General features: G+C 39.1%; 1 protein-coding gene across 7 annotated transcripts in view; it reads right to left on the bottom strand.

The window, feature by feature from the left end:
- syngap1b (synaptic Ras GTPase activating protein 1b) overlaps nt 1-16255 on the bottom strand; it is a 182950-nt gene extending 166695 nt beyond the window's left edge. For all 7 annotated transcript variants that reach the window (XM_085292634.1, XM_085292632.1, XM_085292633.1 and 4 more), the window contains exon 1: nt 15860-16255. In XM_085292634.1, coding sequence (XP_085148760.1) covers nt 15860-15881 — 22 coding nt within the window. In that variant the 5' untranslated portion in view covers nt 15882-16255. The remainder of the gene's footprint in view (nt 1-15859) is intronic.
- Between the last annotated feature and the right edge of the window lie 4136 nt (nt 16256-20391).

The raw sequence follows: 20391 nt of genomic DNA, 5'->3' as shown, positions 1-20391 counted from the left end.
AAACACACCTCCAACAGCTTTGAGTCTGATCTGAGACCATTTATAAGTTTCTTTTTCATCTTCAGTTTGGTTACCTTTAGGCACTCAAGATACTTGGATACAAGGAGTTCCATCTCATGCATGTTTTTATACTTTACATACACAGCTGAGGTTGTTTAATTATACTTCATTATTATAACAAAACTGTAGGTTATTCTCCTGAATGACTCTACAGAAACTTGTTAGGGAGCAAAATAAGAATTCTTTTTTCAGCTAGAACATAGTCAACTTGTGTATGCGATCCCTCCCAGCATCAACATCTAACTTCCAAGGTAAAAAGAACACATAAAATGAAGAGCATAAGGTTACTTTGGCTGCGCATTTCTGCCTTTCTGAGTTTATGTAAATGCCTTTGGACGTATGCTACCATGCTTTCCAGAAGTGGTACAGCGTCTAGGCTGAACTGGTTCTCTGGGTTGGGGATCGTGCAAAGAAATAGTTGCCAAAGAGATAAGATAGCTGCCGGAGGAAGAAACATCCATAATATATTCATCACCTTAGTGGATGTCACACTGTTTTATTTTAAATAATTCAGTGCATATAAACACCAGACTGTATTAAAATTACCTCTCATGTAATGAATGAAAAAAATGTGTACTGCAGCTGATATATTTCGCCTAGCCTGACATTGTTAGCTCGATTTAAACAGAGCTACATGTGGGTGTGAGACAGAGTGATGGTGCTTTTATACATGTTCAGGTCAGTATGGAGGTGACATCAGCTATGTAGACAAAGACACGTGTCACTGTGAACTCATTCACTCGTCCCATTTAATGTTAATGATAATGTCAGACTCTTTGAAGTGATGTCACTGTCAGCTCCGCAAGAGTTAGACGCTATAGTCGTGCCGCTTTGCTACTAATATAAACCGACATTTACCTCCAAATGGAAGCCCATCCGGCTTCCCTGCAAGCCAGACATAAGCAGCGGGCTTCCAACGCGCAGCAGCCATTCCTGCCAGATGCCATTAAGTCACATCTTTACTCCAAAGTCATGGCAGGTTAAGTAAACATGCAACATTCTTTTCTCCCTGGAGGGACTGAGAAGTGTGCTTGTGACCTAAAGTTTTGCTGGTTCACATCTGCAAGCCTGCTAAAAAAAATACAATAAAAGTCCTGTAAGTGACATATTATCTCCTCATCCCACAACAACAGTCATCAACTGGCAAAGCTGCTAAACCCCAGCAGTTCAAACAGTCCCTAAATGGGGTAACAACATGAATAAAATCAGAAGGGTTGCTTCAAAAGAACAGGTGGGATATGCTCGGCACACCTCCCCTAGAAACATAAATGTTCCAAGAATTCATTCATAAAATTGCAAGATATAAATTTTCAAACTTAGTCCCAGCAGAGTCAGGATCTCCATAAATGTGTTTATTGACTCATTCATTGTTTTGCGATTTCCTGCTTTCCCTTTGCATTACAAGACAAACAGAAACTGAGCATACGCTGGGTGTTTATGCTGCATTTGTATGAAGTGCATGCTCTGTCTTTAGGGGACAGCTTGGCATTCATATTATGCAAGTCAGCTCTTCCTGTTTCCCTACAGTACATTATCTCCATGTCTGCTCTCCGCTCTGTGAGTTTATTCTGTGGGTGAGGTGATGACATCACTTGAAAGATCAGACACATACCTCGTCCTCGATTAAACCAGTCAGATAATAGAGTCCTCTTATCATATCAGATGCTTTCTTTATGTGATAGATTCCGCGAGCAAAAGCGACAGTGGCCTGCAGACACCGCTGATGAGAACAGACAAGCGAATGAGAGCTGGACACAAATTTGACATCCACTTTGAGATCAATGCACACCAAACCTGTTTTTTCTTTCTTCTTTATTTTCTTTAACCTTTCTTTACACCATCTGCAGTCGTGTCCAGAATCTAAAACATACAAATTTCACCGCAGTTTTCTTTTAAAATTCCTAATTGTAATTTTACAGTTAAGATCTAGTGTTATGCTTTAGACCTCCCTCGGTCCTTGAAGCAAAGGGTAGTTAATAAAACCTCACATGTCCGCAGCTGCATACGCTCAGGTGTAAAGTGCTGACTAAACAATGCATTAGCACTGCAGTACATCACTTGGGAGGCACCACAGTTTGACACACAACAACATCTATGCAAAGAGTCTAAGATTCTCCTTTACAGGAAAAATGTGTGCTTCAGGTTAGTTTGTTACTCTACCAGAAGATAGTATACTGCCAATATTTAGCAATCTTAATTTTTTTCCTGAGTCATAATTAAGAGTCTTTTCGCAACATTAAAACAAAGTAATTTAGCATGTTTGTGTTTCTGTTGTTGAGCACGAAATCCAACCAACAGACACTGTTGCCTAAAACAAACTTGAAACTTGTGACCAGTCGGCAGAAAGTATAAGCTCAGCTTGCAACTCCATTTAGCTAAGTTAAATGTAAAACGCTGCCCTAATGCACAAAGATAATGACCTAAAATCAAGTACTTTCTCAGTGTCTTATATACAGTCTCCTTTGAATATTCATATATATACTTTGAATCTACACTCTATTGATGCACATGATATGGTCCGTCAATCTAAATACATCATCCATCCACTTCAATATCTATTTAACTGCAGACCATACAAGCAGATGGATAAATACACTGCGTTAATATCTACCCATATATTGATGACTGTAATACAAAAATGAAAGGGACTGGGATTTATAACAATTTCAAAAACCATACAGATGTTAATAATCGCTGCATGTGTGACGATGTTCGTGCAAAGTTTCATTGTGACTGGCCCACCCATTAAGGAGATATATAAATAGGTCATCCATCTTTTATTTACGGCCCATGATCAAAATATATGTTTTTATCCATCTGTCAAAGCATTAAGGAGATGTTTATCTATCTGTGTCTGTCAGGTTTCATGTTTTAGTATTTCCAAGTTTAGGTTTTTTGTTGCATTTTAGTTTTTTGTTGTTTTATAATAAATAGCTTGCCTTATGTTAACCAGTTCCTGTTCTCCTGCATCATTTGCATTTGGGTGCTCATTCATCTCCACACGATCTGCATCCTGCAGGTCTTGACAGTAGACTCCAACCAGAATAGTTTTGCCTTTGAAAATTTTGAGGAGTTTTAGAACCAGTTCACTTTCTCAGTGGGCGGTGGTTGTTCCCTTTTCATTTGGAGGAAAAAGTGAAGTTCAGGCAAAGGATCTACAGTTTGGTTCATGCCTGGCCCCAGTATGCAGACTTATTGCCAACCTGGCTACAGGAATTTGTCTCCACCATTCAATCCCCATTTTCACTACAGCAGCACCCCACCTAAAACTCTTCACAGTCAGCCATCTATTCCCTACCTCAGCAACGTTCCACACAAGCTTCGCAGCCACGCTGTTCTGCAGCAGGGATAGCTCAGTAGGTAGAGTGGTGGCCCCATGATCGGAAGGTCGGGGGTCCGACTCCACTGAACAGCTACCCTGAGGTACCCCTGAGCAAGGTACCGTCCCTACACACTGCTCCCCGGGCGCTGCATTGGTGGCTGCCCACTGCTTCACCGGGTGAATGGGTTAAATGCAGAGGAACTATTTCACTATGGGGACTAACACATACACACACACATCTCCGTCACCAAAGCCCTCAGTAATAAGAAGTGGTTTCCTGAACTTATTGCCAGACCTCAGCTCTCTAGCCTCAACATCACCACAGCAGTGGATGAGACCCTCCTCTTTACCGCCTCAGCCTGATCATTCATTACTTGCCTCTTTCCTGGCAGGAATGTGGTCGAAGGATGAGGACTCGGCCCCCAATACACCTTCAGCTTCAGCGGTGCTCCTCAACCCACCTTCCATGACTCCTCCAGTGAAACCAGCTGTGGTGAATGACAGCATTTTCTCACCTCCAGCTTTCTCTCAGGCATAAGATCAGCTGAGCACCGACCTGACACAGGAGCCAGGGTGCTCAGCCGAGCTGCCCCAGCCTCCACTTCACCGCCTGCTTCAGGAACCAAGCCACTGGGTCCCTCTCTACCTGAGCTTGAAGGACACCCATCACCAGAGCTTGAACCAGAGCTAATGGGTTTCTGTCTGCCTGAGTCCAGGGGGTCATTAGAGCCTGCTTTGTGCCCTGTGCAACCGCAGCCTGCTCCATATTCAGCAGAGGTCTCTGCGCTGCCTGGTCCTGCACCGCTTGAGTCTCTGTCAATGGCCTCCAACGAAGCCACCCGAGGGTCCTTGGCCCCATTGAGTCCGTCACTGGCCACCTGCCAAGCCGTCTGAGCATCTGGCTTGTGTTGTTGGCCACACAGCTGGCCCTCTGAACTCCTTAGTGTATTCCGCTAGCCAAGCGCTTGATTCCAGAATTGGTATATCTTTGTTTTGGACTCTCCTGTAAGAGACAAAAAGCTACTTTTTGTCTCTTACCATTACCCATGGGGTAAGCTGTAGAAATATAGGTTTTAGAAGCAAGCATCCCTGTAGCATAGATTTGTCTCCTGCTCCAAAAAAAAATTATACATATAAATATTTTTTTAAAGTGTAAACCACGTGTTAACAATCACAGCACAAATATATCCATAAATAAGAAAACAGTATAACAGTGAAAACATTAAAACGTTAAACATTAAATGAAATTAATGGCCTGGCCACGTGTGCCCTATTTATGTAGGCAAGAGGAGGCTGCACACCAGCACATTTCGTTTTAAGATGATTAATATCCATGTATTCTTTTATTTAACACCAAACATATTCAACTGCAAAAGGGAAACCAGCTTAGCGCACGGTAGCTCTGTCATATGTTCATGTTCCGTGTCACTGCATGTGTTACATAAAGTCTGGCTCCAGGACTGCAAGGTCACAGTGTTGTGGCAAACCACTTGGATTGTAGTATCTGCAAAGCAACCTTTCACCCACAAATAATGTCAGCATGTGCTCGAGCTGGGAGCAGTTAGAAAATGTCAGTAATATGATTACCAGAGCACAGTGCATGCAAATACAGCACAGAGAAATTACCAGAGGAGCTCATCTGATGCAACTTTAGACCTCTTAAAAGGGGCACAGTAGGTGATACATTTCTGTTTTCCACAGGATTACTTATGGTAGCAATCTTAAGACCTCAGATCATTTTAAGAAATGGGACACTGGGTTAGATTTAGACTGGATCACAAAAACACATTACAATGCCAAAAATGGCCTCTTTCCTGCAGTGTTCCTTAGATTGAAGCATTTGTTTCCCTCTGTTCTTAAATGGGCCCAGCAAATATTAGATTCTCCTGAGTGAGCCTCGCAATTTCCAAATTTAAAGATGAGAGTTAAGCGAGAACACCAAATTAAAAGTGTGGTTTTGGCATCCTGCAAGCCGTTCTCATCACCATCCATCGGTACCTGTTTGACAGTGTCATTAATCAGAAACAACAGTTGTTCCATTACATTCATTTGCATCTAGAAATACACCTGTCTTCTTTAGATGACCAACGCTCATCAAACATAATCCAGATTTTTGCCCTTTACACAAAATGGAAATCTTTCCCCGAAACATTATAACCATCTCTGTTTTTGATAATTAATACTTTAAATAATGGCACATCTCTTCAGTGCAGGAACATGCCTGGATTTGGTCTGATACAGGAGAGAAAGGCTCGTGTGTGGGACTGTGTGAAAAGGAGGCTAAATTTACCATCAGCTGTTGAGTGAGACTGCTAACCTTTATCAGGTCCTTTTAGTGGAGGTAAAACACTACCACACACATATTACACACAGTGACACAAGAGAGACATAAGCGCAGGGGTACACAGACAAATACAGTGCACATAACCATTCTTGTGAAACTTGCAGATAACAAATTGCTCTCATCTGCATCTAAAATGGATGCAGAACCTACATAATCTACTTTAAAAAATTGGTTATAAAAGCTTTCAAATGGAAATACAGCTTACGGAAATTTTGGAGTTAAAATGCACAAAACAAGGGGATGAGAACAGGTTTATTCCCAGGCCATAAATATAACAGCTGGAATTTATGCTACAAAATGATACGAAATGATTAACTATGAAAATAAAGCTAAGACGGCTAAAGGACAGACAGGAAGTGGAGTGCTTGTTTAGCACACGGTTTTTAGTTTACCGTCGATCATTCTAAAAGAACACGAACACGTATGTCACAATAAAAACAGTCTGATGCTGCTACATTCAAGACTTTAAATTACTTTGACGCATTAGTTTGTGATATTTTTCTCATGAAAATTAAACTGATGTATCATAAATTATAATCTTTTGGGTAATATTTTTGTCAAGACCCCCAGGAAATAAAATATTAACACAGCGTATAAAATTGGCGTAGAAATGTGAGATTTTCATGCTCATATGCAGTCCTATGCCCCTGATACAACAGCACTGCAGGAAAGCCTTCATATTGTTTTGTATTGGACTAAACTCAGAGTCTGTATTTAAATGTCTAGGATTGCAAAAGTTTTAGTATCAAAATAACCTAAAGTAGCTGAAATAAAAATAGTCAATACATAATGTCCTTTTTCAGAATTGTAAGCATGTACTATAACTTTAATGTTGCAGTTGGAGATTTTTTGAATTATTTATATATGACTGAGCGTATGAAAACAGCATAACATAGTACATTTATATTTTAAATTCTGCAAAATAATCGCTGTATCTATAAAATAAAGAGTATGTGGTATAAATTAAACATTTTCATTCAAAATATGGCATAAAAGAAGTAGAAAGCAATATAACACAGTGATACTTACATTAAGTACATTAGCATTATTTTTAATAATATTCAGAGTTTATTCCTATCCATGCTCTTGCCCAGTGAGTTTTGGTACTGTGAGATTAAAGTTCTCTAGTCCACTCGTAATAAAGGTGGTGGTGGTTAGGTTATTGAACAATAAGTACCTAAATAGGTTAAGATTAACCCTGCACACTAAAAAAAATGTTGCTAACCCAGTGCATTAAAATGGGAAACCAAAGGGTCCTTCAAAAGAATGCATGTGCAATGAAATTGGACTGGAAGACTCCGATCACTGTTGCCTAAACCCAGCACGTCACAGCACAGACACTAAATAACACTTGCTGCATAATATTCAGTTGCCAGGAAATCAAACTAAGCAGCAGTTTTTGACCCTGTGGAAATGACAGTGGGCTGGAACAACCTAATCCCTTCACAACAGGACTACAGATCAAGCTAAAGTATGCAGCTATGCCTTTACAGAGAACCTGTGTTGTTACCAACAGAATAGGGAAACCGTCAATGACTCCCAAAGCAAAGGGCTTAGCAGTATTAAAGAGCAGTAAAAGATACTCTGATGGGTTAAAATGGGATGAAAGGGGCCCTTGATAAAAATCTATGTGTAATGAAATGGGAGTAAAGTCAGTACTGAAACACAGAACTTTCACTCAGGAGACTGGGGTTCAGGTCCAATACTTTGTCCCCATTGTTTTTAGAGTTTGATTAATTTATTTCAGCAAATTTTTGTTTGTTTTTCAGTCACTGTTTAGGAACTAAAAGCTACTTAAGTTAAAGATAAGATCATGGTTTCTGTTCATATATGTCCTATTATTACAATGTTTATTGCATGCTGGAAAGCATTTCTGGCAAAAGGGCCAAAAGACAAACTTCTCTCACCTGCAGCAAGCTTCTTGTTAATTTCCTCACCACAGTGATCCCACCTAAACATCCAACAGTAACAACAGCAGCTGATTTTTTATTTTTTTACATTCACTTACTCACCACAAGAGGTCACTTATGTAAATGTCATTTTAACATTATAACCCATAAACAGTATAGCAGTATTATTAAACAGTAAGCAGATCAGTCCTTCCTAAATGTAACACAAAGTGAAAGAAAGGGGTTTAGGACTCAAACTACATAGCAGATGATTTTCTCTGTTATTTGTTTTTTGTCTAGAAAAATAACAGTAAAAAGGTGAAAGTTAATGTCCAAAGAAAATTCAGATTACTGCACCAAGACAGACATACGTCCTCACAAGACTAGAACTATGAATTAAGACTCAATCAAGAAGTTTACACTGCAAAACACAGTGGTTAACTTCAGCACCTAGATTCCTATTTTGTGTTAAAATTGCATAAAATTAACCAATTAAACTAAAATTTAAAGATTCATAAGCATAGAAAATAAATAAAATTAAAAAGCAAGTACTGTGGAGTGTGGTCAGAATATAAAGTGCAATTAGTTATGCATACTATTGTAAGATATTCAGTATGTACGAGTGTTGTTATAATAAACTGTACTTTTGTATATGAAAAAAAAAATACTATATTGTGTGCAAAATTGCAAATGCACAGGTCAGTATTGAAAAGCAACAGACAATCACAGTTCAGTAACTAAAAATGTTTGGCATTTATGTTAAAACAGAACAGTAATAGTAAATAATAATATCAACTATTATTCATACATCATTATAAATAATTATTGTAATAATTAATTATGCATCAGCTCTAAATAATTTACATTAAAATGTATTTACAGCCTGTTCAAGTCCATAAAGAGAGAATCACAGAAACCTACATATTCTACTACTCTATTTCATATTTTAATGTAGAGAATGATGCTTCAGGTTAATCTTTTATTCATTTAATTTCTCTGCCCACTTAATCCTTTTCTGGCACACCTGGGGCTACAGCCTATCCCAGCATGCACTGGGCGGATAGCAGGACACCGGGCAGGTCGCCAGTCCATCACAGGTTGAACACAGATAGGCAGACATCCACTCACGCTCACATTCATACCTATGGGCAATTTAGAGTTCCACTCTCCCTGACTTGCACATCTTTGTGATGTAGGAGGAAACAAGAGAAAACCCACACAAACATGCAAACTGCGCAGAGAATGAGCCAAGGATCAATCCTGGGTCTTCTAGCTGTGAGGTGGTAGGGTAAAATTGGTTTAAAATGGAGCACTGTAACAAAAAATAATTTCCCCCAGGGATCAATAAAGTATTCTGATTCTGATTCTGATTCTGATAAACCACTAAACTGAATTTATGGAGGTGTTAGCTCAGGATTAAACCAATGAAATGAAATTTACGTGCAAAAATATGCACATAATTGTGTGTGTACTGCAGTTTACTGTATATATATTTTTCATTTTAGAAGCTACAGTCAAAAGCACCTGTTTTTTCTTTTGTTTGACATATGACTTATGAAGGATTTATGGATTATTATTAGTTGCAGCTTAGTATTTAATCTGTTGTGTCCACTCTGCTTACTCCCTTTTACTTTCATGTGTAAATTTCACATTAGACATGTAAAAACAGCAGACATTGCTCTATTTTCACACTCTTACTTATTCTTAAAGATTCTGTCACTAAAATGTTTCAATTTAAATCAATTTGTGTTAATAATATCACCTAAAATTAATTAATTAAATTTTTTTTTCAAACAATGCACCTCTTCATGCCCCCAAAATGGCACTTTCAATTACAACACATCCTAAATGAAAGAATAGGTCAATTGCCAAAGACTAGTGAAACAACTTATGACAAATTACACTTTCAGATGATGTGGAGTTGGCGGAGGCAGAAGTCAAACACCACCCAGAACTCTGGGGTTTTGGCAACACGTCTACCTCTTGTGAAGCAGTGTAAACACAGACAAAAACCACAGTCACAGGATGAGGACAAGGTCATAGCAGGACAAAACGCAAGGCTTTCAACCAGGGCATTTAGGCTTGTGTCCCAAGTTCACTTACAGTTTCATTTTTTTAGATCGCTTTAACTGTTTTTATTTGTATTTAGTTATGTTTAGTCAACAAAAGCTCTTGGTTAGGTTTAGGTAAACTTTACTTGAAGGCAGCTGAATTTTCACATGACTCATGAGACCTGGGAGAACGATGACCTGCCAGCTTAAAGCGTGTACCCGAGCTAGCCCCACAGGCTGCTTGTGAGGGTTCAGAGCGTGGCTTGCTTTTTGCCCTCTTCAATGTGCTCTACTTCTTATGGTTGGTTAAAGCTGGTTATGGAAGTATTTCACCTGTGAAGTTTTTCCTAAATGTTTTCAGGGAGAACTTCCCAGATGGTTCCATGTAACAAACCATTCGATGTATCAGGTTGTAAAACAAAATCATGGTTTGGGTTAAATTAGCTGAGAAGTCAAAACTCTGCACAAGCTCAGTTGCTCAGTTTTTTGTTTGTTTGCTTGTTTGTTTGCAGACATTTGTTTTATAAAAAGTTTTAAAGTTTCTTGGAGCAGAGGTGGAGTAGCACACAGCAGTATAAAACATATGGAATTAAGTCAAGATCAAATGCTTCACAATTAAACTTTATTTGAAAGAATTTTCAGTTCACTGTGTAACGTGATTTCCATAAGTAATACAGCCGCTTCATGCTACTAAACAGGAGACTGCAGCGCCTCTGCCTTGAATTTACAACCAAACAAATACTGTAAAAAAAAAATCACATACACAGAATTATACAAACACACACATATAAACATGATGAGATAAAAACAGAAATACACCTGAAATAAATGACTCTACAGGAGCCCTAATTAAACACCCAGCAGTGCAGTATAGCCTTATTCAGTCTGGTGAAGTCATTGAATGCAAGACTGAGCAGAGAGCACTATATACCTCATTCAGAGATTGATAGCCTGACACTGAGGTTTAATCCAGCTTCAGGCTTCAGTGCACCGAGATGTTTTCTTTTTTATTTATTTCACAGGCCATTATTTTACAGCCTGTGGTATCAGCCCTTATTTTACTGGCCCTCCAGCTATTTCAGGGGGAATTTATAAAAGGTACTTGAAATGTACCACTTTGAATGCGCATGTCAAAAGAAACGATGGGCCTTTTTGGCCTGGCAGAAAATATTGAAAACTATGATTTTCTTATTAGGTTTCATAAAAAGTTCACCTTGTGAAGTCATGCCAGTTTGAAAACTTTTACTTTCAAATTAGTGATACTTGAACAGGCAAACACAATGATAAAAAAAAAACCTCACTGACCAGCCTTGCTGAAATGATCAAAGTTCAGTAATTATATAATGTGAAATAAAGTTGCAGCACTCTCTGAGAAAGTAATGAGTATCACCTAATAACATGAATTTAGTCCATCCATTGGTCACAACATGACTCATACTAATGACATATGTACAGTAACTTTGCATGCTGCCTAGGGTGTTTGGCTAAAATCTCAGTTCTGAATCACATGGATCCTTGGTGTTGGATGACATCATGCCTGCAAGATTATGAGCCAACCATATCCAGAGGGAGATCATTATTCCAGATTGGCAGCCTTCTGATTGGCTCCAGAGACAAGAAGCAGCTCATCCTGACCTTTTTGCTGAATCCTGACAAGATCAATCAAAAGCCAAGACATTCTCTCCCCCTGCACTAACCCATTGAGTCATTCCACTCGTTCTTTGCAGCAGAATTAAATTACCCATGCACCCAAAGTGCAGCTGAATCTAAAAAGTCACTGCTCCTAGCGACTCAGTTACAGCAGCCTCATGTTGTTTTCCCAAGAATGACTAAAGCACTATAGGCTCTTATAAGATAAGGTCCCAGACAGTCTTTACTAAAGCTAGTTCAGTGCTGGGCAACAAATAGGCAAACAAATAAAGAAGATGTGCTGAACACAAAAAAATAACAACTGGACTAAGCAATAGTTCTTTGCCTGTATGAATCTATAAATGGCTCAAACTATATGCAGATGATGCACCGTACTTTTGTGGCACTGAATGCATTTGGCTCCAAAGAAGATAAAAGATACAGTTGCTACAAAATAGCAAATCAATTCTTGAATTATCAGTATGTCAACTTGTTATATTATTATTGGATACATATTGTCACAATTTGTGGTGTAAATCCAGTACCCGCAATTAACTTTTTAACACACAAGCTAAAAGGCCTGGTACCCAATAATATATTTATGCTGCAAATGGAATAGGATGTCAGAACAAGAGCTGAAATCAATAGAGCATCAGTTCAAACCTGAACGCAACAAAATTTGAGTTCAAAATTGTACTGAAACTATTAAAGGTACTTAAGGCTCAAACATAAAAGCACCTCTACAGGTTTTACAAAATAATTGATCCTTAATCATTTAATCAAATTCCTCATCCTTCGCAGAATCTCAGGATCTACTTTTTTAAAATGACTACTTGCATCAATATTGTGGCAAATCTACCCTCATTTGGTGCTTGATGGATATTTAGTTTTGGGGTCTGTGTTTTATGCTGCTGTTGTCAGTTATTGATTGAACAACAAAGTGTTATAGACATTGAAATGGATCCCAGATAATATATGCCTGAACAGGCTTTGTCAGCAACTTGTATGATACACATTATGTCCTTATTGACTGGATCCTAATACATAAAATATTATGTGAATAAACCAATAAAGATTATTGATTGACTTTCTAGTTTTGGGCAAGAATAATGACAGGACTGGTGTTTTTGTTTTCAATATCCAGACATTATAACATGTCTTTGACCAAGAAGCTTCAGGGATACTTGAAAAGGCGGAAGGCACAGTCTGCTTTGACATTTAAAAGTGCTGACTTGCCACGTTCAGCAGGGATTTGGCCGGCAGATTTAAAACATCCCTGAACTTGGACATGGGATTCTTTGATTCAAAAAAAAAAAATCAGATTAAAAAAAAAAATCAGAACATTAAAGATCTGTGAACAGGTCTCCAGATGGAAAATTCAATCCTACACATGTGATTAAAAACAAATCACTTCAGCAGTGCATTCATCATTGGTTGATCCTGCCGCTAATTTTACACAACACATGAAAAAGACACCATGAATCCATCTTCAATAAACTCGCCGCACCACTGGAAAATGAAAGGGCTGTCTCCTTTGACAGACCATCTAGTGCACAGAGCTACATGAATCTCGTGCATGCAGTACTGTAATAGTCTAACAGATGATGGTTCTTGGCACAGCCTGAGCAGTGGAGGGGTGTAAGACAGTCCCTTATGTCACATGGGAGAAAGAGAGGGAACGAGAAGGACAGAGAACAGGAGTGCTGCAGTGCATTGGTGGTGTGCTGTCTCTTTAACTACGGTCATGCTTGACAGGAGCTGCTGTATCAAACTACTGTAAAATCGACAAGGCCAGGGATGGCTCAGTGGATGGCTTCTTGCTTCCACAGAGTCCATCAGCACTCAGGGATACATCCATTGTGGAGAAGGTTAAGAGAAGGAGAGAGAGGAGACAGCAAGGAGGTAGAAAACGATGTGTGTGAGAGTGAGTGGGTGGATCAGCATGAGGGGGGGTCGACCACAATGGAAGAAAGTGAGAAAGGGAAAAAGAAGGAGAAAGAGATAGACTGAAAGAAGGTGTGAGTTTAAGAGAGCGAATGAGGGAAGAGAAAGATTTAGCCAAGATAGGAAGGTCCATCTCTGCTGCTGCTGCCTGCCTCCCACTAACTGCCTGTTCATCTGAGCCGGTACTTGGCATGACTGCAAATGGCTTGCTTGGTACATTAGATGAACGCGTTCGTCAGTATGGGCTCAGATACATCTGCAAGCTTGTTGAGGCCCCTTTCTCCCCTTATGTTGATCTGAATCTCATCTCAAACCCATGTCACGCTAATATCAGCCATCTTGCCACATATTTTATCTTTGAATGTTGAGTCACTGTGCAGCAATAAATATCACTCAGTGTTACATAATCTCTTTGAGCTGCTAATCCATAGGTAGACAAGGAAGCGGGATAGAGTATTTATCTGCAGAGTTGGTAAACCAACATATATTTGACAGTTTATTTGGTTGGTCTATAAAATGTGGAAACTTCCAACATTTCATCTTAAGACTGCTTCATTTGCTGGACACAGTCAACGATATAAAAGAAAGAATGGCAGCATATGTTTCATAATTCAAAAGCTGAAACCTGCAAACACTATTAAATTCTATCCACGATTACAGAAATGACAGATTTTTAAAAATTGTGTTACATTTCCTATTAACTGACAGGGAACTTTTATCCAATTTGCTATAAGCGGTTAAACTACAAAATTTTAGTCATATATTAAATATTCACTGTAAATGACGGCATAAGACAACGCCTTTAAACTTGTTCATTTTTCAAGCATTCGGCTTTCTGTGTTATTTATAAGACTAAACACAGGTTAGCTCCATAAAATCCAACAAAACAATGCTGAAAATAAAACGTCTCTGCGATCACAGAGAAAGAGTACTCAGTGCCGTCGCTGGCAGGTTCTGTAGGTGCAGCGCTGTGCTCACAATTTCCTGGCAATGACTCCCAGAGTGGGCTCTCTCTCTCTATCTCTCACACACACACACACACACACACACACACACAAAACACAGTGGCAGAGCATCTCACCAATATTATGCAACCAACATCTATAGCTGCACTTGCACAGGTGGGCATTTTAGCCATTATCTGCTGTGCTCTGAGGGAATAAAGAGCAAAATCAACCAAGTTGGCTGCCACAGTTACATTTGGTCTCTCTTTTCACGCGCAGCTTAGACGATGACTTCGGGGTCACAGTGAAGTCCAGGAGCTGACAGCTGGGTATTTCGGGTCGAGATTAGTCTCCATTTTAGAGGCACACATTCTGTCCTACAAAGGGTTACAGGTTGGTGAGTGTGTGCTTGCATCCACACATGCACCATCACTCGCTCTCACCCTTACAGTCACATGCAGCACACCTCCACTCTCTCCTGAACCCACACACTGACTACACACTGCTGTCTCTCTCACACAGATACACACACTGCTACAGTTTTACCCTCTTTGATCACAGGTACTCACACAAATCACCCCCAGTCCTTCACGGCTTCTCCAAACTTTGCGCTGGGCGTTACATTTCACTCTGGTCTGACTTCAGCTATCACACTTAAGGGACCGTGCTTTTCCCAAATTAGACCCTCTAATCACACACACAAAAACACACACACTGCAAATTGAATGTTACGACTGGATAGATGTGAGGCAGCTCACTGCAGCACGCCTGCTCACATATAGCATTAGTCACAATTGCAGTGCAATGATACCAAGGGAATCTGCCTTTACCGTACACTGAAGCACCTTTCACCCACTCACACTCGAATATGAGGGCATAAAAGACCAAGAACAATGAAGTAGCTTCTTATTCTGGTCATCTACATATTTAGTTGGCCAAAGTTTTTGCACACGGAAAGCAAGATACAGACTTTTTAGGATACCAACAAAATATCAAACATATTTCATGAAATATCAGAGTGAAAAGTCCCTAAGGGGCTATCTCGCAAATTGTATATGAGATTAGAAGCAAATGAAGTAATAAAACCACAATCCAGTACTTCATACAACCCTAAGAGTTTCTATGAGCACATTACACTAATTCATGTTTTTAATAAGCCTGTAAGTATGATAAGAGCAGTATAAACTCCATTATATATAAACAGTAGAGATGCTGCACACTCAACTAGCATCGTGTCGCTATAAACTCCTTACACTCTACAACACCACAGGATCATTAGTGGAATATTACAGCGTTTTTGGCCATGATCGCAGTGTGAGTGCTCTCAAACAGAGGAATGCTTTTGCAGGAGAAGACACTAGTGCACATGCATACCTTATTACGATACTATAATTACCGCATGCACAGCTCCACACCACAGACGCTGCGCGGGATCCGTGTGTGCTTGTGCGTGCGTGTGTGGGTATCTATCTACAAGGCACTCTAGGCTATCTCTATGCACCTGTCGGCTATGGTGCTTTTAGATATGCCTATTTCATGTGACAGAGAGGGAAGAGAGGGACAGAAAGAGAGAGACAGCGAAAGAGAGAGAGAGGATGGCGAGGAACGGGGGAGGAGGACAGAAAAGAAAGATGCAGTGGGTGTCAAAAATATCAAAAATATTAGCTCTGACTTACCTTGAAAGGGAACATAGGACATGTTCCAACTGCATTGAACGTAGGCTTTGCGTCTCGCTCGGCGGTTTCTCGGCGTTCAGAAGTAACGTGGAAACCAAATTACAAATAATTCTGAAAAATTAAAATAAAATTAAAAAAAAACCACACACGCGCGCGTGTGCACGGGATTTACTGCTGTTCACAGTTGGAGTCGAAGAAGAAGCCAATATTCCGCTGTTATAAAAACTGGCATCATAATCCACGACCGCTTATAAAGCCCCGGTTCCCGATGCATAAAAAAATACAGGATGCAGAGATGTGTGTGTGTATGTGTGCGCGCGCGCGTGTGTGTGTGCATGTGTGTGCATGTGCGTGTGTGTATGTGTGTGCGTTTATTTGCACGCTGCTGCTGAGGTGTGAGGGTGAACACGAGTGAGTGTGTGTGAGTGAGTGAGAGAGAGAGAGAGAGAGGGGGAGAAGGGGGTGGAGGACGAGCGCACGCGCGCATGTGTGTGCGTGTTACTGAGTGTGGGCGCGCACGTTTCCCAATATCTATAACCTATCTTTAGCTTATGCATTTTACATTTTGTGCTCGCCTCGTGGAAAAGGAGGATTATAATAACGTTGCAGGAGTGTTAATTCATTATAGCCACTGCTTCAGGCTACTGTAGGCTGTGTGTGTGTGTGTGTGTGTGTGTGTGTGTGTGTGTGTGTGTGTGTGTGTGTGTGTGTGTTTCTTATGATTTTTACATTGCCTACTTTGATTCTCTATCCTATAGATACGATTAACAATCGCTTACTTATTATCATGAGTACAAACTTACAGGTTATTTTACATTATTTTTTATATGTATTTAAAATATACATAAAGAAAAACACAATATCATGTTAGAGGTGATAAGGCCAAGCTAATGTAGTTTTCTGTAAACCTGTTTTGGCTCTTGAAACTCCTGCAGACCTGTTGAAAACACACTTACTGCAGGTAACGTCCAACCTCCCATAAATGCTGACATTTCAGATTTCAGTGGAATTATACTCGAGTACACAACTATTTCCTTTTCACATTTTAAATAAATTAATTCATTTTCTTTTAAAAATTGAATAACGCTGGATTTCGACACTTGACCAAACAGAGGAACTGCATCAAGATAGGAAGCTGTGGAGCCAAAATGGCGCCTTGAGATGGCGTATGCTGCATTTGTGTAACGTGGGAAAATAGGAATGTTGAACTATTGAACGTAATTGTGCAATTTAAATAATAGATGGAAGTTTGAGTTATGAGTTGTGTTGTTTTAATCAGTTCCAAAAATATTACACAGGGTGCTTAGATAACTATATATTAATATTTATTTTATTTTATTTTTCAAATGTTTTCATTTTTTTTTTATTTCTATGCCTCAGTGTAGACTATTGTTGAAGTTATATATCCAAAAAATAAACAATAAAAAGTGATCGTTTACAAGTGGAAAACAGGGACCAGATTTATTTATTTTTCTATGATTGTGTGCATTTTAGGCTCCACCTCTTAGACACCCTAATTTGAATAAGTAGTTGGCTAAATGGATGAATCTGTGAGTCTAAAAGTAATTTAATCAAATCGATAATCATTATAATTACTAATGATTATTATCATTACAAGAGCACAAAATAACACCATCATAAAAACGAAAAAAAAATCAGTCTAAACAGTGGGAAATAAATGTAAAAATTCCTGCTTTCTATTCTATAATAGTTCTAAAACCAGTTTAAAACAGATGAGCAGCAATGCTGCGGCTGTAGGGTTTTCAGCACAAGCTTTCATTAGATAACATTTTGCACACTTACATGTCCTATTTGCATGCTTGAAGGTGCTTCAATCATTGTGGACTTCACAGCTTCAGAGGAACGCTGAAGACATCAGAGCGCAGCGCCTACTTCTGGGTCACATGTTGAGACGTTGCCGCTATCTTGTGGTCAAAACGAGCAGCTGCAGCTTTGGCCATTAATGAAAATAAAACTAAATATAGGGATTTCAGGAGCACATTACATGAGTTGCATCCTTCAAAACACTAATAAGTGTCCATGCTAACAAAGGAAACTAGTGTGAAAGAGAAGAAGCACATCCCCTGTGACCTGCGATAGCAGATGATCACAGAAACGTATCACATATTATTAAAGATGACAGAAGGATTCTGGTCCCTTCTTAGATGGAATAGTTTCAATTAAATTCTTCGTGTTACGCACCTGCGCAGTAAACAGGTTTTTCTCCCCCACAGCAGCTGTTTATCCCAGTAGGAAAGGCACAGGTGCTGCTAATGACATTAACAAAGGCTCTGTTCACTTCGAGTGTCTCAATGAGCTACGGTACAGTGGTACAGCAGCCTCGATATCAGCCTCTGCAAACTAAAGTAGCTCAATCATTCATTGTTAATTTTAGCATGTAGACAATTTCTTCTGCCAAAAATGTCAAGTAGCACACCTTCAGACGGCAATCACAGGAACAAAGAAGTTACTTCCCTCAGACTCACTGACTATTTTGAGTAACAAAGAGCTGCTGACACACAAGTATTTTATTAAAATGCAAGAGGCTTTATGTCAGTGCAACCCAGCAGCTATAAAAGGTAACAGTAAATAAATAAAAAAATAAATAAAACAGTAAGATTTTCAACCATTAATGCTTCCGCTTCTCAGAAATAAAATATGACGCAGGACTTAGAGTGATATGTGGCATTATTCTTCAGAGTCATTATTTGTTGCCTCCATTCATCTTAAGTCTCATTGTAACTGGCAAGAACACAAAATAAACATCTGTCATTCCTGTTGGCAGCAACAGTAAATTGTCTGCCAAAAAAAGGAGTAGTTAATCCATCCTACAGGACACATTTGGCTGTAATACAATTTATCATCCCCATCAGACTAATTCGGGGGGATTCTCACAACATTGCATGATTTCTAAATACAATGGTACAAAGCAGCTCAATAACAGCCTCAATCCACCTCTTCTTGACTTGGAAAGTTAAAAGCTTGAGCACTTTGGAGAAGTGATGATTTTCTGCCCATAGTTGTTTACTCCAAATAACTAGTAAACTGTCACACTATGAAAATATTACCATTCTGTCATGTTTTGGAAAAGCTTTAGTGGAAAATGTTTTTCTTTGAGTCAGAATCAGACATAAGTGGGGGAGCATTTAATGAAAAAAACATGGTATTTTAATTCTTAAAGAGAGAGTTATTTTTCTATTGTTTTATAACATCAGAAAGTTCTTTTGAAAAATTGAAAAATCATCTTAAGGTGGTAAAAACCAGACTGGACATCGCACACCACTGCAGATATGTTTTGGTCCAATATGAAATTAGTGATATAAAAACACCTGTGTAGTCCTGTTAAAAAAACAAGTACACCCCATGATTCAGCAGCTTGCACAACGGCTTTTAACAGCAATAACCTGAAGCACTCACTTTCTGCATTACTCTGTCAGTCTCTCACATTGTGGAGACACTTTGACCCACTCATCTTTATAATGTTTCTTCAGGTCACTGGGATCTGTGGGGATTTGTTTATGCTAGACTCTCTTAAGGTCTCACCACATCATTTCAGTCACGTTGAGGTGCATTATGGCCCAAAACCTTCACTTTGGTCTCATCTGTCCAAAGGTTTGTTCACAGGAAGCTTTGCAAACCTATGATGTGCTGTCATGAACTTTAATATTTAACATGGTAACTGAGGCCAGTAGAGTCTGTAACGTAGCTCTTAGGTCTTTTGTGATTTCTCTGAGCATTGCACCTCGGGGTTGAGTTGTGGTACTAATTTGTTTTCCCTATCACTCCATCCGTACAGCATAACAACACCTTACAGGGAAAATAAACTTTAAAAAAAGACCAACATGGTAAAAAAAACAATTCTCTAATTGACAGTGATTCTGGTGAAAGTTATTTTAAAATATTTTTCTCACACTTCTTTTGTAAGCTGCATATATGTGAAGCTCTGTTTTTTGGTTCTACTTTGTCTCCTTACTTAAGAATGTAATTCTCTCATGTTTTAATATGATTCCTGTTCTTTGCCATTAGTGCAGGAATGCTTGAATCACCTCTAATTAACTACGGAGGACAATGAGCACAACATTTTGTATGAAATCATGTTTCAAAGGGTCTGTCAGAGGTTACCTCTCACGGTACAGTCAGTTGGTGATGCTTGCACGTCTTTGCACCTGTTCGACAAAGGACATATATAGCGTGGAACCACATACATTAGCACCCTCTGTAATCTCAGTGACGATCTGTCAGACAAATAAAAAGATGAATTTTGATTATTTCCCTCTCACAAAAGATGTTTAAAGGGTTTAAAAGTCTGAAACAGCTCATCTGGATCTTTTAATTTGAAATTTGAAAATTTGTGTTTTTATCCTTCTCTGACCTTCAACCAGGAAAGTAAAACACACATTAATTTGATAGTGGAAAATAATGACAGCAAATTAATTAATCCTGGTTTGCATTTATCTTGTGAACCACTTTCTGATGGACCGACACCTAACAGGACAACTTATTTTTAAGTTTTTTAATAGAACAGTGCAACA

Source organism: Mchenga conophoros, linkage group LG11 (genome assembly GCF_057382185.1).
Source record: "Mchenga conophoros isolate Kocher_MC1m ecotype Shallow Benthic linkage group LG11, M_conophoros_male_GT1.1, whole genome shotgun sequence".
Taxonomy (NCBI): domain Eukaryota; kingdom Metazoa; phylum Chordata; class Actinopteri; order Cichliformes; family Cichlidae; genus Mchenga; species Mchenga conophoros.
This window is presented reverse-complemented; position numbering and strand designations above follow the sequence as displayed.